This window comes from Micromys minutus (assembly GCF_963924665.1).
Source record: "Micromys minutus genome assembly, chromosome: 2".
NCBI lineage: Eukaryota > Metazoa > Chordata > Mammalia > Rodentia > Muridae > Micromys > Micromys minutus.
This window is the reverse complement of record NC_137971.1, coordinates 4,471,299-4,497,210: the sequence shown is the minus strand read 5'-3', so window position 1 is coordinate 4,497,210 and position 25,912 is coordinate 4,471,299. Positions and strand designations below refer to the sequence as shown.

The 25,912-nt window shown below is 48.2% G+C and overlaps 1 protein-coding gene and 1 long non-coding RNA gene across 2 annotated transcripts in view; one reads left to right on the top strand and one right to left on the bottom strand.

The window, feature by feature from the left end:
* The window catches only part of CASP7 (caspase 7), a 37,341-nt gene that overhangs the window by 6,664 nt on the left and 4,765 nt on the right, over positions 1-25,912 (top strand). The window contains exons 3-6 of the mRNA XM_080911018.1: positions 21,883-22,019; positions 22,437-22,565; positions 25,137-25,312; positions 25,582-25,711. Coding sequence (XP_080767144.1) covers positions 21,883-22,019; positions 22,437-22,565; positions 25,137-25,312; positions 25,582-25,711 — 572 coding nt within the window. The remainder of the gene's footprint in view (positions 1-21,882; positions 22,020-22,436; positions 22,566-25,136; positions 25,313-25,581; positions 25,712-25,912) is intronic.
* LOC308417983 lies at positions 1,002-2,557 on the bottom strand. The gene is made up of 3 exons (XR_013974954.1): positions 2,512-2,557; positions 2,007-2,077; positions 1,002-1,132 (listed from the first exon to the last, which is right to left on the bottom strand). It is a non-coding gene; the product is annotated as an uncharacterized lncRNA (long non-coding RNA).

The following is a 25,912-nucleotide window of genomic DNA, read 5'->3' as shown; positions in this document are numbered from 1 at the left end:
GACCCAGTTTTCAAGCCTGTTGGCTGACCGGAATTTATCCCCTGAACCCACATGCTGGAAAGAACTGACTTCCCCCGAAAACTTTGACCGCCACATGTACACAGTTAAATAAGTAATGTAATTGAAGAGGAGGGTTGCAGGACCCTCGTACCTACTTTTAGATCCTGGACACGTAAAGCAGTTCCCGAGGGTCAGGCACACCTGTCTGCTCTATATGGTAATTCCCCGCCCCCATCCATGACTTCACCTTCTGAGGTTTCAATTACTCTTCAACCATGGTCTGAAAATGTTAAATGGAAGACTCCAGAAATAAGAACTCATTGGTTTTTAAGTGGCACACTGCTCATCCCACAGGGTGTGACAGATGTTTTGCCGCTGTCCCGTGTGGGATGTGTCATCTCTGACAGCACTGTGTTCCAGTCATGCCATTTTGCTTAAAAATGTCCCAAACCGCCAGTTCTCAGTGCTGCAGCTCCTCCATGCCCAAAGGAGGGCGCACAGGGTTCTTTCTTTAAGGGGGTTCTCAGTCAGTGAGGAAACAAAGGCCTGTGTTGTTGAACTCTCCTGCAAGAGTGGACTTTTCAGGGGCCTTCAGAGATGCCTGTGTGATTACTCACTAACCGTGCAAAAGCATGACGGCCAGAATTCAAATTCCCAGAACTCATGTAGGTGGGTGGTGGCCCGCTCCTAGTTACAGCCGCCTGGGCTGGGGCAGAGGAACCCACAGAGCAAGCTGACTGTCCAGACTAGCAGTAGTGTGAGCTTTGGAGGTGAATGAGACATTCTGCCCCATTGAAGAAGGCGGAAGAGCTGTGGAGGCTAATTCCTGGCATCAGCCTAGGGCTGCAACACACACACACCAGTGTGCATCTGCTATCAACCCATGTAAACATGTAAACATGCATGCACGCACACACTGTACGAAAACGGAAAGGGAAAAAGAGAGGATCTTCTATTGAAGTGTTTTTAAGATTTATATATTATATATGAGCACACTGTAGCTATCTTCAGACACACCAGAAGAGGGCATCAGATCTCATTTGTGAGCCATCATGTAGTTGCTGGGAATTGAACTCAGGACCTCTGGAAGAACAGTCAGTGCTCTTAACTGCTGAGCCATCTCTCCAGCCCCCTGTTGTGAAGTTGTAAAGAAAGGAGATGAACTAGGATGCTGTGTCACTCACACTGCAAGCCTGTCCACTATGCTGGTGACCTCATCATGGTGGAAAAGGCACAGGACTCATGTTAAACAATTTAAAAAAAGGAAAAGGCACCATAATAACTCTAATCCCGGGTATTCTGGCCCCAGCAGTTTCGTTGCCTCCATGTCTAGCCCCATGTAGAGACCACCTATCTCTCGGCTTTCTTCTTCCGGACTCTGCTCACAGTCCCAGCAACTGCTCTGTGATTAGTGTCACAATTCCCAGTAACCGGGTAAAATGAAAACTCTAGAGGCTTGTAATTTATCAATCAGATTCGTATCGGTAAATTCTCGCCTGACAAAACGTCCATACAATAAACTCAATTGATATCGCTATAAACTGTCCCCCTGGATAAGACAAATGTCCTGTAATTATCCATCCCTTATAAGACAGTCATAGCTACCTGTGGCTACTTAAAGCCACACAGGTCTGGGGCATCTTCCTCCTCCATCTTGGCTTCTTCTCCCTCTGTCCTATCCAGTCTCTCAGAAACTGCCCCTGCCTTTCTTTTTCACTGCCCCATCACAGGCTTTGCCTTATCTTGTGTCTGCCCGCACCTGCATATAGACCCCAACCGGTACAGAACAATAGGGTTGGAGTTGCGTGTAGTTTGGTGGGCTCATCAGGGGTCCTGAGTGCCTGCCCCACGGGTAAGAAGGGACCGCAGAGCTTCCTAAGCTATCCTCACTTGACGCAGACAGCAAGGGCGTGATGGCTGAACCCTGGACAGGCCGAGCTTGGGAAGGGGAGAGCTGACTCACGAGGCTTCCCCCAAAACCCTCCAAAGACAGCTGCAGGCCATACCGTCCCAGACGAAAATAGGACTCGGGAGAGCAGTCCCCAGTGCATCAGGCTTGAATTTCAGCGGGTGTCACCTGAGTTCAGGAATAATTCACTGGAGTTCGAAATAACACAGCCCCAACTTCTGGACACTTTGAACAGCCTGGTGACTTGGGCCAGGCTAACCTTAGAGGAGCGAGTGGCCCTCAAGTGCTGAACGCCATGCTCTGACACTGCCCCCTTGTACAGCACAAGCTGGCATGACTGTTTAGACAATGTGAAAGTGATTATTAAAATCCTCTACATATTAATTCTGGAAATTAATGTGGTGGCAGTTTATAATATTCTATATATATATATTAATTAATGCTGGAAATTAGTACAACAGCAGTGGTTCCTTAACCAGCTAGTTGCCCCAAATAACCACACAGAGACCTTTAACATTTCAGAGCTTAGGCCGTAGCTCTCAACAAGGTCACCTAGGTTAAGCTGACCACTTAGCCCCATCCAGCCTCTCAGGCCACTTTACCTTCCAGGGCAATAGTCATGTGACTCTTTTATCTTCTGTCTCCTGGTAAAAGGGCCTTCTCCCTTCTTCCCAGAATTCATCTCTCCCTCTCAGGAAGTCCCGCCTTCCCTCTCTCTACTGTCCAATTAACAGACTCTATCTTTAACTTGAGGAGCAAGGTTTGCACAACAAAAGCTGTTTGACTTTGAGTGTCTTGAGGCGGAATTTAGTGTATGTGAATACTTGTCAGCCGCTGACCAACCCGAGGAGACAATTGCCAAGGACTGCTCAGTTTTCATTGTTCTGGGGAATGCAATTAGGAATTGTTTAACAGTCTGTATAGTCTTTGGAGCACTGTACTTCTCAGAAGATGGGAAAAGGAAGTGACATTTGAGCACTTTGTCTTTAAGTACATTCAATGGGTACAAATAGGAAGTGACTTTAGCCATCCATGTTTCATTGAAAGTACAGAAACCACTTTTGTGGACAGGTTTTTATCTTATTTCTTATTTTTATTTTCTTTAACTTATATGAGTACACTGCAGCTGTGAGACACACCAGAAGAGGTCATCAAATACATTGCAGATGGTTGTGAGCCACCACGTGGTTGCTGGGAATTAAACTCAGAACCTCTGAGCCATCTCTCCAGCCCCTTACTTCTTACCCTTAAACTGCCATATTTTTCAATCCTCTCTTGTCCCTTTGTATTTTATTCTCTCAGACTGAGTTACTGGAAAGTCTTCTGTTCCTCACCCAAGCATGCAGCTGTCCATACTGCCATGTTTGTGTTTGCACGCATTTGAAGGAGTGTTCAGTTTTTCTGAGTGCTACAAGGAATTCATCCTCAACTAAGCTGTTTCCGTTATTGCTCCAAATAAATAAGTCATTAGATTATTACCTTGCTAGTCATCTGGATGATTAAGTAGGAATTGCAGGCTTTAAAAATGGTTCCTAATGATGAAGAAATACTCTCGGTGCTGGGTAAGGGGACCAGTGTCTCTTAGCTTATTCTCCAGTTTTAGACATGGAATCACCAAAGAGTCATGGATAAATTCATGAGACGGAAGAACTTTGCAATGGTAGTGCCGTTTAATTCTTGAATTCCTTCTGCGTTCTGTACTGAAAGTGACAACTCAGATGCTTCCTCACGTCCAGAGTCAAGAATCTGAAATCGCCTTGGCTTCTTGTTCAACCTTTAGGGACCCCTCCTTTCCCCAGTTTCTAGGAGGGTCATCAGAAGTCTATACCAAAACTTCTCCAGGAGTTGTTTCCAGGGCTGTTTACCTTTTACTTCGGAGCAAATACGTTTAACTCAAGAGTGTTTGCAAAAGAAGTACGTATAAAGGTTTGCAACTCTTCTCTGCAGTAGATTTATGTATGTGCACATGCGGGCTGCCTCAGGCACACCAAGTTTACGGATGTGCGCATGCGGGCTGCCTCTGGAACACCAAGTTTATGGATGTGCGCATGCGGGCTGCCTCTGGAACACCAAGTTTACGGATGTGCGCATGCGGGCTGCCTCGGGAACGCCAAGTTTACGGATGTGCGCATGCGGGCTGCCTCTGGAACACCAAGTTTACGGATGTGCGCATGTGGGCTGCCTCGGGAACGCCAAGCTGCTCCTAGAGCATATTCGCTCGTGCAGACGACAATGTAATATATATATATTTCATGAAGCCAGCCTGTCAAGTAGTTACCCACACATAGGCTCCCTCAATGGCGCTCCGAAATCATTTTTACTAAAGTAAATGTCTCACTGGGCATCCTAGGACAGTCTTCATGTTTCCACGCTCTCAATTATAACTAGATAGGTGGGGCAGGGCTAGGGAGGGAAGGAGAGCATGGAGCTCAGCTCTGTTTCCAGATTTGGTGCTTGCTCCACCGTCCTGAGACTCTAGTTCTACAACGAGGAAATGGGTGGGGTAGTGGCGCTGACAGGCACCTTGTCACTAAGCTGGTCCCATTCCATCTGGAATCCTAAATGAACGGATTTTTTCGAGTTGTTTTTCCAGTGCCTAATTGGATTTGGCACAGTACAAAACTGGGTCCCAGATACGAACTTCCTCCTTCTCATATGTAATAGGAAACCCTACTTGTCCCTTGTGGGGTGACTGGGCCCTCTGCAGCGCATGTGTAAGTAATGGTTCTCTCAACTACACAGTGGAGATGGGAGGGTGGGAAAGGGGGGAACCCACAGTACTGGTAAAATGAACCACGATTTCATGTCATATTCTCCTAGGTTGTGAAATGTTAGTCTATTTTCTCAGCCTTTTTTGGGTACCTGACTGTTTAAGTCCGGGCTTCTTAAAGTCTTTTCATCCATGGCCCAAGGATTTCTATGTCTCCAAGTGTGTGTGTGTGTGTGTGTGTGTGTGTGTTTTGCCGTACTGGCTTGACCCACCAGCTCCCAGATAATGATGCAGAGACTTGTATTTATTTGTGAGAGCTTAGGCTACTTTTCATCTAGCTCATACGACTTCATTAACCCATTTATTCTGACCTAAGTTCTGGCACATGACCTATTAGTTAGCTCTCCTTAAATCCCATTTCCTCTGGCTGGCTGGGATATCTACTCTCTTTTCCAGAGTTCTGTCTCTGACAGGAAGTTTTGCCTGTCCGCTCCTGCTTCTGCTAAACTAATAGGAGGGGGATGGAGAGGAAGTTTACAAAATACTGAGACCAGTGATGCTTCATAAAGAATAACAGTACCGAAGTCCATGTACTCAACTCTCTGTCCTTACAGGAATCAGGAAATAATAATAGGAAAATTACTTTTATACACTGCACAAGAGGTACAAGAGATTTTCCTAATGTGTGTGAGTGTGTCTGTGTATGCATGTGCTTGCTGTGTGTATACTTATATATTTATATAGATATATAAAAAGTAAATGCTCACTAATAGTAAGTGATCAAGAAATGTAAGGCTGGGGACACAGCCCAGTCTTGAGGTGCTTGTGATATAAGCATGAAGACCTGAGCTCTTCTGTTGCCGGTACCGTGTAAATGCAATGTAGATCCATGTAAACAAAAGCAGGTAGGATTTGCCAGATAGGGTGTCAGGACATACAGTCTTGGGTCTAGAGAGGTGGCGACAGGCAGGTCTCTGGGGCTCACTGGCCAGTGTCCAGCCTACTTAATGAGTTACACACACAGTCACCTGTATACACATGCACTTACATATGTAAGACCCAGACTGATTCTTATCTATTTGAGGCTCCCATGAATGAGACAGAGATCGGGGATCGATGCAAAAGCAAGAGGTTTATTCATCCAGTGCACTGGGGTGGCCTAGAGGAGAGGCAACTCCAAAAGGCTGTTGCAAGCAGTTTTTATACTCTCTAGGGGTACAGGTTACATCAGCAAGGTTATGATTTAAATTCATTGACTAAGCGTCACAAGCATGTGACAGGCCATGGAATCAGAGGGTCAGGTGACTGTCAGTATATTCTGTGGTTTTTCAAGAATGTTCCTGCTCCTCCCAAGAACTGTGGGAGGAGAATGGAACTTGGCCCAGCCTTGACCTGAGGCGGTGGGTGTAAGGCTGGTGAAAGACCCTCGGGGCCTTCTCTGTCCTACGTACCCTGGGGCAACTTTGCACTAGGGTATTGTTATCCTTGAGAATTTTAAAATCAACACAGCAACTCTGAGGAATTTGAAGACCTTTTAGGTCCTGTAGTATCCAATGCTCATCTAAGATTTCGTTTTGTTTTTGCTGTTGTTTGTTTTGTTTTGTTTTTTAATACAGGGTTTCTCTCTGTAGACAGGGCTGGCCTTGACCTCAGGGATCTGCCTGTATTTGCCCTGTTCAGCGGAGATTCCTCAAAGTAAAAATCATCAAGCACATGTGTCTCATTAGTGCACACTCACCTCCAGCTTTGACACCTGGCAAAGTTACACGTCTGACAAGGACTTATTTTAAGTAAATTCTTTTAACTTATGAGTAAGTGCATGTCTTGGACTGTGTGTGTGTGTGTGTGTGTGTGTGTGTGTGTGTGTGTGTGTGTGTGTGTGTGTGTATGTGAAGGCCCCAAGGGGCTTTCGCCAGCCTTACACCCACCGCCTCAGGTCAAGGCTGGGCCAAGTTCATTCTCCACCCACAGTTCTTGGGAGGAGCAGTAACATTCTTGAAAATCCGAAGAATGTACTGACTGATAGTCATCTGACCCTCTGATTCCATGGCCTGTCACATGCTTGCTAGCCAGTAGATTCAAAGGCTAATATGCTTAGCCGATGAATTTAAATCATAACAGCCTTTGGGGGGGGGTTGCCTCTCCACTGGATGTAGGCCACCCCAGTGCACTGAACTAATAAACCTCTTGCATTGATTCCTGATCTCTGGTCTCATTTGTGAGATTCTCAAATAGATAAGACTCAATTTGTGTCTTACAGCAGTAGTAGAAATGGTTGGAAATTCTGTTGTAATCCCAAGCTAAAGATTCTTTTATGGGACTCACATCAGTAAGTCGCCTTGCAGTTTCAAACATTCCAAGACAAGCCAGTCTAAAGCTACCCCTATTGAATACTTTTGTGTGTGGATGAGAATAAGAATATATTTGCTTTCTATTATTCTCTTTTACTGGGTTTATTAGGGTTTTCATTAGTTTTTGTTTTTATTTAGTTTTATTTATTTATTGAAGCAGGATCCTTCTATTTAGCCTTGGCTGTCCTGACACTTGCAGATCGGTCTGACCTTGAATTTAGATTCATCTGCTTTGCCTCTGGAAGTGTTAGGATTAGAGGCATGCCCCGCCACACCTGGCTGAGAGTAAGAAAAAAATATTTGTGAAGTCTGTGATAGCATTTTGTCTAAGCGCCACCCCCACAGTTACCTGGCAATAGCTAGGTGTGTCTGACTCACTATAAAAGGGGCTGCTTGCCCCCTCCTCTCTCTCTTGCTCTCTTACTCTTACCCTCTTCCCCCTTTGTCCCTTCTCTCCCCATTTCTTCCCCCCCTCCACTTGCTCATGGCCAGCCTCTACCTCTCTACTTCACTCTCTCTCTCTCCCTCCCTCCTCTCCCTCTGTCTGTCTGTCTGTCTCTCTCTCTCTGCTTTTCTGTGCCCCTACTACCCTCTTGACTCCCCTACCCATTTTCTGACTAAACTCTATCCTTTGCTATACTGAGTGACTGGTCCCTCAGGGAAGGGATGCCTCAGCATGGGCTCACAGAGGCCCCCCTTTCCCACACCTCACCACACTCCCCATAAAACACCCCCCTCTGTCTCTATAAGCACTCTGTTTTCTGTAATTAAGCCCTTATGTTTCCATAAGGCGGAAAGTTTCCTGTGTACACGGGGACACTGTGGTTTCCCACACAAGGCAATCTTGAACCTGAGCCCAAGGGTCTCTTTGTACGTTGGCTTTTCTGCAGAGTGCAAAGTACACCCCCAGCAAGACACTGCCCAAAGCTTCTCGGATCCACCATGCTTTTGACTGTCCACTGGTCTCTGTGAGAAACCTTCTACCGTTGTCAAAATGTTTCTCTCCCCACTCCCTGGGGACACAACTGCATATAAAGGGGCCTGTGACTCCCAAGAACTGGGTGTTAGATAAAACACTGTTCTCTTACCAGAAGGAAATCTATGTAAATAAAATGCACTTAGGATCTGTAACTTCCCAAAAGTTCAGAAACTCTTTGCTATGTTTTTTTTAACTCAAGATGGGAAAATTTTTTAATTTGTTAAAGTTTCCTTGACTTTAAAGTTATACTTCAGGTCCTATGATTTATTATATTTCTATGTTTGTGTCTTAAGTATTTATAGAGTGACAGGGAACAGGGAAGTCTCTTTTAACAAGTGTCATAGTTCCATTGTTTTTGTTCTTTGAGATGGTCTTACTTTGTAGCTCAGGCTAGCCCCTAGATTCCATTCTTCCTCCCTCAACCCCCCAGATCCCGGGATACAGGTGTTCATCACTGTTCCTAACCCTCAGTGCCAAAGAGGCCTAGCCAGGATTTGAAGCGGTTGCCATTCAGTTGCCATTCTCCTCTCAAACCTGACCACTCCTGTGCTAGCTTCTGTGAGTGCCTTGGGGCTATGGTGGGAAGCAAGGTCATGGTAGGGACCACTGCAAGGTGGAGCCAAGCTGAGGTGCTGGAGGAATTGGTCCTATGACCAGGAAGTCATTTCAGGAATTTGGTCAGGTAATTGGATCAGTCACAACTTTAAAGAAAATACCAGAGCCCCAGAGCTGCCTCAGGCTGCATCCATCTGATTGCTGGAGAGAGCTAGCCTGCAGCCGAGAGGTAGCAAGCTGGGGTGTGCATCCAGGGTCAGGTGCGTACAATGTCCAGCTCTCCAGCCTCGTGCGGCTAAGAACATCTGTGAGGGTGACCCAGCAGTGTCCCAGCAGTGTACTTAAAACACTGAGGTTTGGGGGTTTGTTTTAGCAACTCTTTTAAGTTGATTGGACCACATGCTTCTGATTGTGAACTCTTTAGGTATAAAGTTGGTCAAAAGTTGGAGTGCCTGACATAGAGGTCAGGTGGGTGAGACAGGCGGCCATATGCCAGGTGCCTGGTAGGCAGCTTTTGGTACCAAGCCTGCGCCTTCACTTCTGTGTGGCCACAAAAGCACTGTTGATGAGAGTGAACTTGAGGGAAGCTGAGTCTGATCCTCAGAGACAGTTATGCTATGGGGAATGAAAGGGAGGGAGGGAGCGTAGTAAGTACACCTATTTTAAACTTATCCCTTACTAGCTTACAAATAACTGAGACTCTGATAATGATTATTTATTTGGGTACGACAGTGACTGAGGAGGTAGCCTTTAATCTATTCCTCTAACTGCTGGCCCGGCTACCTCCCCTGCGGTGCACCCCTGATATTTACTGTGTCCCCTGGCCATGTGCTCATGATCTGTCTCCCCACAGGAGGGCTTCATCCTCTCCTCTCCCTTTTCCTCCTCCTCTTCCTGGTCTCTCCTCTGTTCACCCCCAATCAGGTTGCTTAAGACCCACTTTTTTTTTTTTTTTAGTAATTAATACACACACACACACACACATCACTGTCACTCTCTTCAGACACACCAGAAGAGGGCATCAGATCCCATTACCGATGGTTGTGAGCCACCATGTGGTTGCTGGGAATTGAACTCAGGACCTTTGGAAGAATAGTCAGTGCTCTTAACCATTGAGCCATCTCTCCAGCCCCCCAAACCCACTTGTAATCGCTCCAGCAATTGGTAGCCAATTTTATTTAACTAAATTTTAAATCAAGGAACAAGGTTTGCACAACAAAAGCTTGCAAATGTGAGAATTCTCTTGTAGGCCGGGACCTTGTGGTACAGAATTTAGCATTTTCGTACACAGCAATAGACTGTGGGTGTTTGTCAGTGATAGGTGAAAGGCAATGGAAAGGTAGCTTGCAAATTGATAGAAAATAAATCATAGATATATAGGTGATAGATAGAGCCTTAGCTACTGTTTACTGCTGTGAAGAAAAACCCTGACCAGGGCAACTCATAGAAGAAAAGGTTTGTTGGGACTGGGACTGACAGTTCCAGAGTGTAGGGAAGTCAGAGATGGTCCTGACAGTGACCGTCGCAGCAGGCAGACGTGGTGTTGGAACAGCAGCGGAAAGCATACATGTTGACAGCAGCCATGATGCAGAGAGAGGCCTAACTGGGAACGTGGACTTTGAGCTCCACCCGCAGTGACACCCTTTCAGCAAGGCTGCACTTCCCAGTCCTTCCCAAACAGTTCCAACAGATAGATGAGATTATGGGGTAATTCCCATTCAGGTCACCACAGATGGATGGTAAGTGGGCAGATGGACAGACGGGTGGATGGATGGTAGAGGTATTTGAAGCAGAGTACCCTGGGGTCCTGACACCCACCCTTCTCTTTAACTCGAGTCTCTGTCTCTGTTTTATTAAAATGTAACTGTGGGGACCGTCCTGTGGCCTGGATCTGTGCACAGATCAGAGGGACAGGGACTCCTTGCTACCTTCTCTGTCAACAGTCTTGGGAATTTTTTGTCTGCTTTTCAAGACAGGGTTTCTCTGTGTAGTCCAGGATGTCCTTGAACTCACTTTGTAGTTCCAGGCTGGTTTTTAACTCAGAAATCCATCTGCCTCTGCCTCCTGAGTGCTGGAGTCAAAGGTGTGCACCACCACTGCCCTACAGTCTCAGGGAATTTGGAAGCCCATCATCGCTGGGTGCGGGTGTCTGAAGAGAGTGGCTGGCTCCCCAAATGTCCCTAGCCATACAGGTGCCTTCTCTCCCCATCCATTTCTCATCTCAGGATTGTCACCAGGTGGGACAGTGGCAGCACACAGTAGCACTCCACAGCTGTCCCTAATTGAGAACCGAATTACCCACCCATCTTCCCTGGAAGGCTGGATGAATTCTCAGGATCCATGCTGGGAGAAACATCCATTCCCCCAAATGCCTAGTGTCCCCAGAGTTAAGGCCTTCACATCCTCTTGGCCTTTTGTGTTGTGGCCACTAGATGGCAGAACCACATTGTTTAATTCTATTTCGGTGCCACTGGCCTTTAATGATCCAAAGAGTCCCTTAAAGTTCATATATTAAGATGTTTCTCTGACTCTTGGATTATCAAAAGGCATTTACGAAACACAGAAAAAAAAAACATGATAGGAAAAAAATACCAAAGATGGTTTTAGGACTCCTGAAGTACATCCCTTAAGTGCTCCAGAAGAAATCGCTAAGGGAGTTTACATTAAATATGAATCACAGTTGATAGCACAAGGCCTGGTGTCCTCAAGGTCCTGAACGGAGCCCTCTCTGAATGCAACAGTGACCCTGCATCTGGAGGCCAGCAGCCACAGTCTTTGAGCCATGCAGTCTCTGCCTTGGCTGTGAGTTAAATTTCCGTAAAATGCTTGGGCATATCCACAGAAAATAAACTGTAACTACTGAGCCCCATGACTAGGGGCCCTGAGAGGTTGGGGAAGGGAGGCCTGAGGAGGAACTGGAGTTTGAGTTTCCAGGGCATCACCAGGGGGCGCTGGAGGGCAGGCGAGATAAAATGGTCAGGCCAGGCCAGTGATAGGTCTGTCTGGACAGTGGGTAAGCCACCACAGAGCATGGGATGAGCTCTGAGGGCCATTGGGGTCCACACCTTAGGGCAGTCTACCCACCCCTGGAATACTTATTGTAACATGTCACCTGCAAAATCAGAAGCTTGAGTGAAGGTCACACAAGTCAGAATTCAGGAAAATACTGCAGAGCAGTGAACAGACGTCACCCAGTTGTCAGTCCCCTAGGCTTCTCTGGCCCTCCCACGTGCCTGGCTGAGAGTCTCCAGGCCCATCTGAGGCAGAGGACAGGAACAAAGGCTGCCTCTCTGAATCTGATAAAACTCCCCTTTCTGCAGACTTGAGAGTCACGTGGCTCTTCCAGCCTCTGTCCCCCGGGGAACGTTTAGCGAATGCCACTTGGTTATAATTCTTTTCCCATCCTGTGGTCTGGGTTTCTCCACTAGCTTGCGTTATATATAAACAACTCCCTATTTAAAAATGTGTTGCTTGTGTAATTATAAGAACGATCAGGTGGCTGCTGCCTTCACTGGGTGGGGAGTGGGGGGGAGTTCAGAGGGAACAGTACTTGTAATTAATAGACAAGAAAGAAGAGGCGAAACTGCCCCCCCATTCTGAAGACTATGTGCTAAATCAAGCATGTTAGAGCATGTTCCTGTGAAGGCAGAGGCACCCACTGACCAAAAAATGCCAGGACTGAGCACCCTAAAAGATGGGAACTTTAAATTAAAGCCACAGCATTTAGTCTTCAATATAAAAACCTTTCTGCTGAGCTCTAGAGTACGAGGAGCCTGCATCCCAGTTTTATTTGAAAGTTATACACGTTTGCCGCTGGGTTGGACGCTCACGGGTCTCCCAAAAATGCCAGTGGAGGTTTGGTGGGATCAGTAGTTGAGAGACTGGAAACCACACGGTCAGCTTAACCTCCATTTCTTCATATTCTTCATAAGCACTGAATCGAGAACTTAATAAGGCGGCTCAGCTTCTTAAGTTCCCGAAAGAACCTGATGAGAAAGAGATGGGCTCTGGAAGAAAGACCCCTTATGAGGTGATTTGTCAGACTCATTGCTGAGTGAAGAACGAAAGGGACGTCAGTGAGGTTGAGTATTACCCACCATCACCAGTAGGTCGCCCAACTCGGAGCACCGTGTGCCTGACTCTACATTAAGCATGTGCCAACCCATACATCAACCACACGGCAAGTGTCACCCAGGGCTGCAGACGGAGCGGTTAAGGGATGGTGTGTGGACAGCTCCTATGGTGAGGCTGACAGTGACCCTCCAGTAAAGAGAACCAAGGTCACCTGTCAGGAGTAGTGCCACAAATCACTGAAACGTAGTCCCAAAGTCCACAAGGTGTGAGGCACCTGTGCACGTGGTGCTTACACAGGAACCTTAGGTTCATGTTCATCCATCGTAAGAAACATAAAGGGAAAGGAAATTGGGTTTCAAATTACCTTCGTCTGTTTTCCATTACTCTAACGGTGCCTGAGACAGGGTAATTAATACAGAGCAGGGTCTGTGATCCTGGATGGTGGCATCCATCTGCCCAGTCTACGTAAGGACATAGTGCTGCTCTGGGCATCACAAGAACTGGGCCGTCAGCTCTTGGAGGTCCTACCACCTCTGAGTAATCCCGCTGTTGAGAGTTGGTGTGGGCCAGGACAAAACACATCTGCATGGGGACAGAAACTTAAAACGTCACTAGTAGGAGAAAGATAGGGCTTAGCAGAGGACCAGAATTAATGCCCTGAACCCCATATGGTGGAAGGAAAGAACTGACCCCTGTAAATTGTTCTCTGGCCTCCACAAGTATAGTGTGGCACACTGGCACACACACACACACACACATGCGTGTGCACGGACTAAAAGATGGTGAGCCCTTCCGGGTCCTGTAGTCATCCACACATGCCTGCCTGTTTTTGAAGACAGTTCTCGGAGCTGTGTCCCCGAATGATTGTTCCTGAAGTCCTTTGATGATTTTTATTGTCATTGGCCTGTCTCCCCATCCTGTTTTGGTCAGGAGAAAGGAAGGAGAGAGACATGTTTGGAGAAAGGAACTCATTCTTCGCCCTTAACTCTGATTGCCCGTGGCCTCCCTGCAACTGTCTTTGCACACTGTGGGAAGGTTGTAAAGAGCTGATTGCCTTGTTTACAGCAGAGGATGGCAGGTGACCAAGGGGACACCATGGCCACTACCCCTCACCCGCTTCCCCTTTCAGTGCCTGCAGCACTCACTGAATCCCCCTGCGCCTTCCATGTCCGCCTTTTCTCAGTTGCCTTTGCAAGGTAGAAACCGAGAACAAACATGATGGCCTCTGGACCGTTCCTTTTCAGCAACCCCACCCCCACCCCCGCAACCGGTCTCCTCTGAAGATGAAGGGACTCTGTAGAGCCTGTCTGTTCGTCCTAACCCTGGCCGGACTGCCTTTAAAAGAAAGCCAACCTCTTGAGCCTGGACAGACTGGTGGATTCCCCAGGAATGCTCTGCCTATTTTTGCTCATTTAGAAACCTGTGTTGCTTGCAGCCCATTGCAGACTGGCAGTGGGGTGGACCAACTGTCCTCGTGCATGAACGTGCTTAGGCAGGCTTGCTAGTCCCTTCCCAGAGCTCAGTCACGCTTTCCTCTGGGGACACTGATGGCCGCCGTTCGTTCAGCCATCCATCCCCTTGCTGCTCAGTGTTCGTTTCCGAAGATGGCCTGCTGGCTGCATGTGTGTGGAAGTCTGGTCCTCCAACACAGACCCCGTCGTCCCTTCCCCCTTTGGATCCAATACTCGTCATTCAGTCACTGTACGTGGGATGGGGTGGGGGCCTCAGTGTGAAGGCTGGTCATTTCTGCCTGTCAGCAGGGAAGCAGGAGGCCAGTGTGACCTTCCCAGCCCCAGCCTGAATGTCCTATGGAAAACTCCAGCAGGCAGCTCACTGCTGATTCAGGCCGGGGCCTTCAGGGCTGCTGCCTGTGCCAGCCTCCGGTCGCCCTCTGAGCGCCAACCATGTTGAGTTTTTACTACTACCGAGAAGAAGGCAACTCACTCCCGGTGGTCTCAGGAGGAAGCCTGGTCCTGCAGAGGGGACTGCTACCAGATGGAGACACCAGGTACCTCCCTCTCCGCTCTCCCCGTTCAGCACCCTTCACTGTGGTATGAAAAGATTCTGGGGGAAGCCCCTCTGCTGGAATGTTCAAACTGTGACCGAACCATCCCCAAAATATTTAGACAAAGCAGCTACAAAAGCCAGAGCCTCGGTTCCAAATGCAGCAGCAGCAGGGAGCTGTGTGCGCACTGCTGTGGTTACTGTGTGCTGTGGAATGTCTGCAGGACAGGCTACTGGGAATCCTGTTCAGGGAAGCAAGCACTTCAAAAAATAAATAGGCATAGGTTTGTGTGCTTCTGTTCCCCTCCAAATGTAGAAAGGCATAATTCACGTTTCAAGCAGCTCAGGGGATCTGTAAGAGGATAAAGCCTGTATTTATCTACTCCAGGGATGGGGAAAATCGTACTGGCACTCGGCGTGGATTGTACAAGTCCACGAGCTCTCTGGGGTTTCTCACTCCCTAGTCAAGTAGGCAGAATAGTTTTTGGATTCCATAATGTTATCTGGTTAACAGTTAGCTGCTCCTTCATGCAGCCCCTTTTATAGAAGTAACCTGCAGGTTTTTGCTGTCTTTTTCCTCCTCTTCCTCCTCCTCTTCTTTAAACTCATAGAAATGACTAAGTTGGCCTCACACTGAAATCTGAGGCTGCAAGAAATGGTTTTCTGCCTGAGAAGCCAGGATAATCCAGTTCCTTCCTAGTAACCGATGCTGGTTTTATCTGTGGCTGTCTGGCCTCTGAGGAAAGTGGTACTTGGCTGTGTCCCTGGAAAACCACCATTCAGGAAGGATGGTCCACCACCACCCAGTGTGACTTGCCCCTTCCTTGGTGTCTCAGCACACCCTTCAGGTCTTTCTTGGGTCTATCTATAGGACACCATTGTGGGTTACAGTCTCTCGCTTGTCTGGCCCTAAGTACAGTGATATAGTGGCCAGATTTATTATTACTTCTAATCTGCAGCCAATTGTGGAACACTCAAGCTTTTAAGAGGATTTAGAACTTTTAATTCACTAGTCTGGTTTATCCTGGATTTTGCACTTAAATATGACAGCCACCAAACAAGAGTCCTGTGTATCCTGAGAAAGTCTTCTTGTGTGTAAAAGGGGGCCAAGGAACAGCTAGCTCTGTCAGCAGAAAATTGACAAAGGGAGAAGAAGAGGGATGTGTGTGTGTGTGTGAGTGTGTGTGTGTGTGTGATTAATAGAATGGAAAATGACAGAAGCTGGCTTAGGAAATCCTCAGTCAGGGTCTAGGGAGATGGCTTAGTGGGTAAAGTGCTTGCTGCTCAAGCATAGGTTCCTGTACCTATATACAGTCTGGGGCCATTGGCTTATGTTGGTAACTGCAGCACTGGGGGAGGAAACAGGCAGATATCCTTGGGCCTTGCTGGTCAGCCAGCCTAGCTGAAAGGGCAAGCTGCAGGGTCAGTGAGAGATGTGGTCTCAGTGGAAGGTGGGGGTGGGTAGGTAGGTGTATAGGTAGGTGTATAGGTGGTTGGGTGGGTGAGTTGATGGGTGGGCGGATGGGCGGGTAGGTAGGTGTGTGGAATGCCATGAAGAAAGGCAGCAGACAGACCTGTAGCTTGCATGTGTGCATGCATGGGTGAAGGCAGCAGGACATGCCCACCCTTCATACACATATGCGAAAGAAAGCCAGTGGCCAGTTTTATACTGTGTCTGTCTTTGTCCCTCAGACTTCCTGAGGCAATGACTGCTGACTGTGAAGTTGGAAACTAAAGAAATACCTGTGCACGTGTTCATATTAAAGAAATACCTGTGCACGTGTTCATATTAAAGAAATACCTGTGCACTTATTGTGAGTACCTCGAGTTGCCCTTGGACTCTCTGTGCCTTTTTCAGATTCAGAGAAAGACTCTTGTCCCTTGGCCCAGCTTTGGGATGTGCCCAGCACTACTATGTGGGGTCCGGTCCATATGACTGCAGCCCTCATGGTGTAAGTCCCTATATAGAAAAAACTCCAAGTACCCAGGGCAAGGATACGAACCACATTTAGACAGTCCTGACTCTACGGGTGATGGCCCACTCAGGACGGTAGCTAATCTGGATCTTTCAAAGCTTCTTATTCCTCCCCTGTTCCTGCTGAGGACCTGCTGCCTTCTTCAGGGAGCTAATTAATTAGCATGGTCTCCCAGAAGTCCCGAGATATCTGTCTGTCTAATAATCTGCTTGGCTACAGCTGCTGATGTCCAGGGAGTTAACCGTGGCTCCTTTTCAGCTGTTAGGACTAGGGCACAAAGAACACCTCTGATTGAACCCAGGTCAGGGACTTCTGCTCACAGGAGGAATCCCTAGATGGTTTATTAAAGACAGGGGGACTCAGAGATGACATCAGCAGAGTGGCTTGTCCTGAGACTCTTGACGGTGATATTAAAGTGACCTGATGCCCAGTTTTCTGACCATGCTGAGGAACTTCACTAGTGAATTTCACCTGTGTCGATGCTGAGAGACACCCCCCAGGCGGCCGTGTTTCCAGATGAATGGGGTGAAAGATGGGGCCATGTAGAAAGATGACCATTCAGAGCAGCATACCAGTGTTCTGTCACACAGAAGAGCATAGATGGCCACCAGGAACGTGAACAGTGTCTCCCCTCACTGCCTTGATGCCACAGCACAGCGAGACCCTTTTAGTGAAAAACCATGGCAACTTACCTGAAACCAAATACCACACCAGTTTGTGTCTTCTGAATACTGATTTGTCCACGAGCTCTGAGCTAGATGCTGTTCAGTTCTCTTTGCAAAGGAAGAGATGAAGCAACTTGTATCCAAGATCACACATCTCCACGGTAGAGCAGGGATTCAAGCCACCAGTGTGGCCTCAGAATCTATGGATTTTTCTATAGCAGCATCTTCAAGACTGCTTGTGAAGATACGAACAATCCAATCTAGAGTTCTTTATTCTCCTCTCATTGCTAGGGAGGATACTAGTCTCGTGGATACCTGCCTCTGTTTTGACCCATGCTTCATCCCTCTTGCTGGACCTGGTCCACACGGGAGCGTTGTTCTTTGCAGAAAGTGTGACTGTGATTGAAGATTCTCCCTTTAGAGCCGAATCGGTGGGCTCAGTGGTTAAGAGCACTGGCTGCTCTTCCAGAGGACCTGGGTTTCAGTCTTGGTGCCCACACAACATGGCAGCTCACAGCCATCTGTAACTCTACTTCCAGGGAGTCCGATGCCCTCTTGTGGCCTCCAGAGGCACTCCACATGTGTGCTGCACAGACACACATGCAGGAAAAACACCCATACACATAAACATAATTTTTAAAAATCCCTCCTTTGAGGTTAAGCCAGCTGATGACACGTGCCGGCCCTGCTGGCTGCAAACCAGGTAAAAATGGCTGCGTACCTGGCAACTGCTTTGCCCTCATATCCTGAAGATTAAAAATTGGAAATGGGAGCTGGAGAGCTCAGTGGTTAAGAGCACTTACTGCTCTTCCAGAATTCCTGAGTTCAAATCCCAGCAACCACATGGTGGCTCACAACCTCCATGAGATCTGACGCCCTCTTCTGGTGTCTGAAGACAGCTACAGTATATTCATATATAATAAATAAATAAATCTTTTTAAAATTTGGAAATGGAAGAAGAGAAGGGATGAAGGGAAAGTATCTCTGTCTGAACACCTTTTCAAGTGGCAAGATTTCAAACACAGAGGAAAGACCCGGGAAAACCAACCGCCCCTGGCTTACCAGGACTTCAGAAACATTCCCATCTCTGAAATCAGTTCCCTTTGGACATGTAGCACTGGGGTGGGGAGTGTGAGAGCCTCTCCCTCAGCTCACCTCAAGTGCGCAGCTGGCCCAACGTGAATGGGGTGCTTGCCTAGTCAAGCCCTGGGCGTTTGTGAGTGCTGGGATGTGCCCCGGGGTTCAGGGCCAGCCTAGACAACGTATGGTGATGTCGAATCCAGACAGAGGTAGGGTTTGGGAGAGAGGGAAAAAAGATGTGTTTGCCTTCTAGCAGGACAGATGGTGACTCTGTCGTTGAGGTCAGGTGACATGCGATGCACACTGTAAATCAGAGACAAGACCCAGACTGGTGGTGAAAGGGGTGGGGGCTCCCAGTGATCCGAAGAAAGGCAGTGTGTGATCTACGGCACCATGAGATGCCATGCAAAGCAAAAAGCAACAGCAAGGGCCTGCGGTGAGCACAGGCTAGACCAGTTCCTGGTTGTCTATGATGGGATGATTGAGAGGAAGAACAGGGTGAGGATGTGGCACCGCCATGCATGTAGTGGAGGCCAGGATGTTGGCATCTCTCAGCAGCGGAAGCACGCTGGGTAGCTCTGGGCAGGGAGCAAACACCCTTGGATTTAGCTTTTGTTTGGTCTTAATTGTTTAAAGCTCTGCCGGAGGAAGAGTGTAGGAAGGGGTATCTAGAACCTAAAGGCCAATGAGGAGGTGACAAGGCATCAGATTGGGAGACGGTGTGACCTGGGCTGTGGCCAGCTGTCAGGGTTGCTGTGTACAGAGGCACAAGAATGCTGGACAGATGGACAAGGCATGAGCCCCTGTGGCTCTCATGGCTCTGCCCGTGCCCCAAGAGCCTCATGAGCGGTCAGTGCCTTCCTGTGAAAAGAGCTCCGAACAGGATCAGACATGTTGAGACCTGACTCTTTAAAATTTTCTGTTTTTATTTGTGTGTATACATGCATGTCTCTGTGATTGCACGTGATTACATGTGTACTGGATAGCATAGTCCAGAAGAGGGCATCAGGTTTCCCGGGAACAGAACTTACAGATGGTTGTGAGCCATCTGACTTGGGTGTGGGAACCGAAGTTGAACAGCCTCCTGGTCATTATTTTTGGGGGAACACTGAAGCAATAGGACCTCCGGTTTATATGGTACCCATATTTGCTCACCCTTCCTCTGGCTTGGCTCACTCCCTCTGCCAGCCTGTTATCTGGACTTCCCACGCCACATGTGGAAACACGGGCACCAGAAGTTGTCATTTAACCACTTGTGGGAGACTGACACTGTGACCTTTGCTAAGTGGCCAGGGGACAGCTGAGAAACTTAATTTGTACTAATATGGCAGCTCTCCCCACCGTTCCGAAGGGATAGTGGGTGGGTGTGGAAGGGAGAAAAATCCAGAAAAGAAGGTGCCCCAAACCACAGTGCTCTTAAAGGGAAATTGTCCCTGTCTCCCTTCTGAGATATTTGCCAGGGATTAGAACTGGACATCACCTGCAGCTCAGTGTTTAGGTACTTTTTGTAACCTGTGTTATTGTGTTTAAGTATGTGTGTCTTTATTCCCCAGTCTTGTTCCCTTTTTCTAAAAACAAAATGAATTCATAACTATTTTATTAAATGATGAGGTAATGATCCAGGTTCTGTTCTTAGGAAAGCAGAGGCCTTTGATTTTCTCCAGCACCTTATTCTTGCAAAAGACGCTTGCTGGTTTTGTTTTGCACGAAGTAAGAGCTACGGAGTGTCTGAGACATGGCTGTCATCCTAGATATTGTGGGGTTTAAAAACTGCATTTAATATATGGGGGGGATCCCTCCATCCTGTCGGGGGAGGGGCGCATTGCGTGCATACGTACACATGCCGTGGTGTGTGCATAGAGATCAGAGGACACCTTTCTAGAGTCAGTTTTTGCCTTCCACCACTTGGAGTCCAGGGGTGAAACTCGGGTCACACCGCTGAGCCACCTGGCTAGCCCCTCACCGTAGAATTCTCACCACAGAAGCTGGGGGTTGAAAAGTGTTCTCCAGCCCGTGGGGCATCCTGCCAACCGCACAGTCCCTGGATGCCTTCAGTTAGCTATAAGGTACAGGAACTGTGTCCTAAAATGAAGCTGAAGCACTGAGATTCCCGCCTGCCGTGAGGTTTCTCTCGTTTTCTCCACATCCTGGCTCTTTCCAAGGCCTAGCAGAATGCCAGCTAACGCCAGTCTCGAGCCGCCTTTGTTGAGGGTTACAGGGTCAGGGACCATTTTATCAAAGGTCTGGGATTGTGCACCAGCTTCCCCAACTTAAGTTGAGAGGTGAGGGAGCCCTGCCCTGATTTCAGTATTAATGGCAGTGTCCAAACAAGGTGGTTTGTAAAGGAAGATGGCTCCAGAGAGTCACATCCCAGCCAGATCTGAACTTGGCCTTGGCCTTGGCAGTGCACACTGGCCCTACGAAGCCCCTGCATGCCTTTGCTCAATAGTACTGTTGTTGTTTTGGGGATGGGGAAAAGTTAATGTTCTTTTAAAAATCACTGCTTCTCCCCATTAATACAAGCACCATTAAAATATTCATCTATAGAGAAGGTATGTACACATGGGAATTTTTGCTGACATATGTTTGTAAGCATCAGTAATCCATATAAAATCATGTCGGGGTGGGAGAGATGGCTCAGTGGGTAAAGAGCTTACTTGCAAGCCTAAGGATCTGAGCTCTGGTCCCAGCACCCACATAAAAGTTAGACACAGCAGCCAGTGTCTAAGCACTGGTTGAATCCAGGTGGCTTGCTGGCCCGTGTAGCTGAAACTGCAAGCTCCGTCCATGTTACTAGAGAGACCCTGTGTTGGTGAAAAGCATACAGAAGACATCTGGTGTTGATGGTATCTACATGTACACACGCTGAGCACACTCATACACATGCATGTACACATGTAAGCATCACATACACACACATACCACATTTTTTTAATAAATGAAAAAGAAATACGGTTGGCATTTCTCTGGTTTCTCCAGACTTTCAGTGCAGATGCCTAAGTTGTGCACTCATTTCTGTATCAGCTCTTGGCTGTGTTCTGTTAGTGATGTTTGCTCACGGGCTTCACGCTGTCTTGGTTCATTCAGTCTCTGCTTTCCCTGTTACATGAATATTCCTCTATTCAGCCACTTACTGTAGACAGCACTACAGGACATTTCCTCTCTGGGACATGATGAACAGTGTAGCCCGTCTTTTTGGGTCAGAACCTTTGCCTGACCCAAGACATTGGTTCTGCCGTGGGGTTTGTGTTTGTGTAAGCTTGGTGTGTCCTGCCAGCCTTACACAGTGGATACCCCAGTAGATCCTCACCAGCACTACAAGTTCATGGCGGATGCTGAGCCATCCATTCCTCTCAGTGCGGCCACTCAGGGCAGTGTACTGGGCCAGCACATTGCAACTGATTTCCATTTTCTGACTTCTAGTGAGATTTACCCTGAGCCTTATTCCATTGAAACGTAACAGTTACACAGAACCATCTGTCCACCTTGGATCTTCAGTTCACAAATACCCTGGCTTCCCTGAGTACACAGCTGCCCAGACTGCTGCCACAGCCTCTAACTGACTTTCTGTCACCCAAGGAAAAAGAAGAAAAGTGCCTCTATGCGCCCAGTCAGGATGCCCCGGGACCGAGTGCCCACTTACCTGTACCGCATGGATTTCGAGAAGATGGGCAAATGCATCATCATAAATAACAAGAACTTCGACAAAGCCACAGGTGGGTGCGGGGCCGGGCCACCTCTCCTGACCCTCCCACTTTACCCACGCTATGCCAGACATTCATCAGAGAGCGGCTGCACCGGCAGCTTTGCATGTCCAGGACAGAGGGCTGCAGAGAATTTTCAGCCTGAGGCCCCGCCACATACTGTGTGAGCCTGTCTCAGTTTCTTTCCTGTTGCTGGGATAAAATGGCCTTTTTATTGGCAGCCAGTACCGGCCATCCCAAGACCATGAGGAAGCTCACCTTGTGTGGAGGATGGGTCCTTTGGAGTTTGACTCCGCTCTCACATGGACTGTTAAACGCTGAAAGACGTTGTTTCTGCTTCAGGGATTGTTGCTACAGCCCACACGGCACCTGCCTGACTGGAGCCTGTTCTCAGCGCTGTTCACCCCACTCCATGCTTTGCCCCCACAGGTATGGACGTCCGGAATGGGACAGACAAAGATGCGGAGGCTCTCTTCAAGTGCTTCCGAAGCCTGGGTTTTGACGTGACCGTCTACAATGACTGCTCCTGTGCAAAGATGGAAAATCTGCTTAGACAAGGTAAGGGTGAGCTGTCCTTGTCGGTCCCACCCCAGGCACCTAGTGGGACGGGGTCTAGGCTCTAGAATGTTGGCTGTGGACAGACCACATTGTAATTGTTTGGATGGACTTTGGACAGGGTGAGAGAAAGACTAGAGAGTAAATTAGGGACCAGACTCCGAGAGCTTTGCCCACCTCCCAAAGAGATGTGTTTGCTGTGTACCAGGCCTATCCAACCTTTGAACACAGTGACGGTCCATTGACGCCTGCACAGCTTGTGCCCATGCGCCTCGTAAAGTTACAAAGTCGATCCTAAAAGAATTAGGTGCGTTTCTTGTAGTAGTAAATATTTAAAAAGAAAAGTCACCACAGCACGTTTCCTCCTGCTCCTCTCTGTCCCCGGTGGTTTCTCCGCCTCCATGGATAACCCCATCAGCGCCCATCCATCTAGTTCCCATGGCCGATCGCTGCCATACCAGCCCCAAGTACAGATCACCTCTCTTGCGGCTTTTGGACTCTGCTCACATTCCCAGCATCCACCCCCTTTTTACAGTCACAATTCCCAGTAACCCAATAAAATCAAAACTCTAGAAGCTTGTAATTTATCAATCAGATTTATATCAGTAAATTCTTGCCCCACAAAACATCCACATAATAAACTCAGAGCCAACTGACATTGCTATAAACTGCCCACCTGGAAAAGACAAATTTCCTGTAATAATCCATATTCTTAGCTACCTGTGGCTATTAAAAGCCACACGGGGCTGGTTCATCCTTCTCCTCCTTCATCTTAGTTTCTTCCCCCTCTTTCCTATCCCTCCTGCCTCTCAAAAACTCTGCCCCTGCCTTTCTTTTTCACCAGCCAATCAAAGGCCTTGTCTTATCTTGTGCCCGCCCCTCACCTGCATATAGACATCAACCCACATTTTCCCACTTTGTATGGAGCCTGAGTCCATAGCTGCCCTGTGGTACAGGCTGCCCAGAACCAAGAGTTGGATGTGCCCTAAAGGATGCCACTGGGGTACTCATGCCTGGGGCAAGTGCCTGAAAGTAGAATCCTACCTGCTCATTGGACAGAGACCTACAGACAGGAAGGCTTCAGCTTCCCTTGACTACAGATCTATAAAGGAAGATTTTATGTGCCCAAGAGATGGCTCACTGAGTAAGAGTATGAACTGAATGCTCTGCAGAGGTCTGAGTCTGGTTCTCAGCAGCCATGTTGGATGGCTTACCACCTATAACTCTGGCTCCAGAAGATCAGATGTCTTCTTCTGGCTTCTGACGTCAGACCAGTCAGCTGTGTTCTCCGTGACTCCTCTCCTAATTGCTGTAGTGACAGCCATCCGGATGCTTTTTCCTGTGAACATGCAGGGTAATGGGTTTCAGATCTGTGTGTCACTGTACTTCGTCCTCACGACCTCCGCTCTGCTCCACGGTCCCGCTGCCCCTCTCTGCTGTGTTCCCTCCTTCTTTTGTGTCATATATGTCCCACCCATCCCCCATCAATGTCTCTGCCCCCCCAATACCCTTTCAAGTTCTATAGCCAACGTGAGCACACACGCACGCTTGCATACCTCTAACACTAGGATCTGCACACGTGAGGAAAGTGGGTCTTTGTGTTTGAACTAGCCAGTTTCCTTTAACACACAATCTCCAGTTGTCGGTTTCCCAACCATGTCACGATTGCAGTTCTCTTCATGGCCACACAGAACGCACACACTTCCTGTATCTAGTTTCTGTTGATAGCCCGTTCTGCCCCCTGGCTGCTGTGACTCATACAACAATAGACATGAATGTGCATGTGTGTCCTTGGCATGCCGACTTAGGGTCCTGCCTGTGCGCATTCAGTTTCCTATTGTGATAAGTTACATGTAATACAAAGCCATGGTCTTAATCAGTTTAAAGAGTTCAGCGGAGTTAAACAAACTCAGCTTGTTATAATTCTTTGTCTTCCATAACCAAAATGACCGGAGCTCCTAATCTTTTTCCCCTCCCCCACCCCACCTCTTTTCCTTTGTGAACTTGTTTTCTGTGCCACCAGAGTGAAATCTTACACCATTTGCCCTTATTTGTGACCAGCTTATTCCTCATGGCCTAACACTTTCTTTTCTTCAACAAATGCTTGCACGATGCCTCTTACATATCTCACTTAAAAAGCAGCAACAGTTGCTGGGCGTGGTGGAGCCCACCTTTAACCCCAGCACTCAGGAAGCGGAGGCAGGCTGAGTTTGAGAGCAGCCCAGCCTTCATAGCAAGTTCTATGTTTGTTTATATATATTTAACAGTTACTGCAACCCCCTCTTTATATATAGAGAGAGAGAGAATGGAGGTTAACTAACCTCTCCGCTGTCACAGAACCAGCCCACAGAATGGTTGTGTTCCTCTGTGCCCCACTGTCCTCTAGTGGCTGTTGTTCCTGGGTTCCATCTGAGAGAAATTCTAGAATTCTCCACCGATGGTCCATAGTCTCTGCAGAGAGGTGGCTCAGCCCAGGCCTTTGAAAGGGCCCCATTCCATGCTCCTCCCTGGCCCCAAACGATCATGGCTCTGGAGTCCATCCCTGAACATTCAGTGTTGATTGCTTCCTTCCAGCCTCTGAGGAGGACCACAGCAACTCGGCCTGCTTCGCCTGTGTCCTGCTGAGTCACGGAGAGGAGAATCTCATTTACGGGAAAGACGGCGTGACGCCGATAAAGGATCTGACAGCTCATTTTAGGGGGGACCGATGCAAAACCCTGCTAGAGAAACCCAAGCTCTTCTTCATCCAGGTGCTTCTGAAGGCCAGTGGGATTGCGTGTGGGCTAAGTAACCGCGTTGTTTCCCTGTGGTGTGCAAACTGGGGCCGGGGCTTCCTGCCCAGAAGTGGTTGGCACGGGCACTTGTGCATTTCTGTAAGGCTCCGCTTTGTAATTTGACTCGGTCGGTCCGGGCACTTATCTTCCCCATCAGCTGGTCACTGAGCTCCCTGTGTGCCAGGCAGAACGGCACAGGCAGCTTCTCTTCCAGTCCGTTCGATCTCTACTTTGATCTGTTTCAGGCATGCCGAGGGACGGAGCTGGACGATGGGATCCAGGCCGACTCGGGGCCTATCAACGACACCGATGCCAGTCCCCGGTACAAGATCCCCGTGGAAGCCGACTTTCTCTTCGCTTATTCCACAGTGCCAGGTACTGTGTCCACTGCCTGCAGACCTTTCCAACCCACATTCCTCCACCATCATGCAGGTGTGAGGGCTGTGTCAGCCTCCTGTTGCTACAGTAATTATATAGTCTTTAGCACCCCTAACTCAAACCCATTTCAAGATGTGAAACTGAGTGTAGGCATCCCACTCAAAAGTTTCTGTTCTGGAGCATTTCAGATATCATATT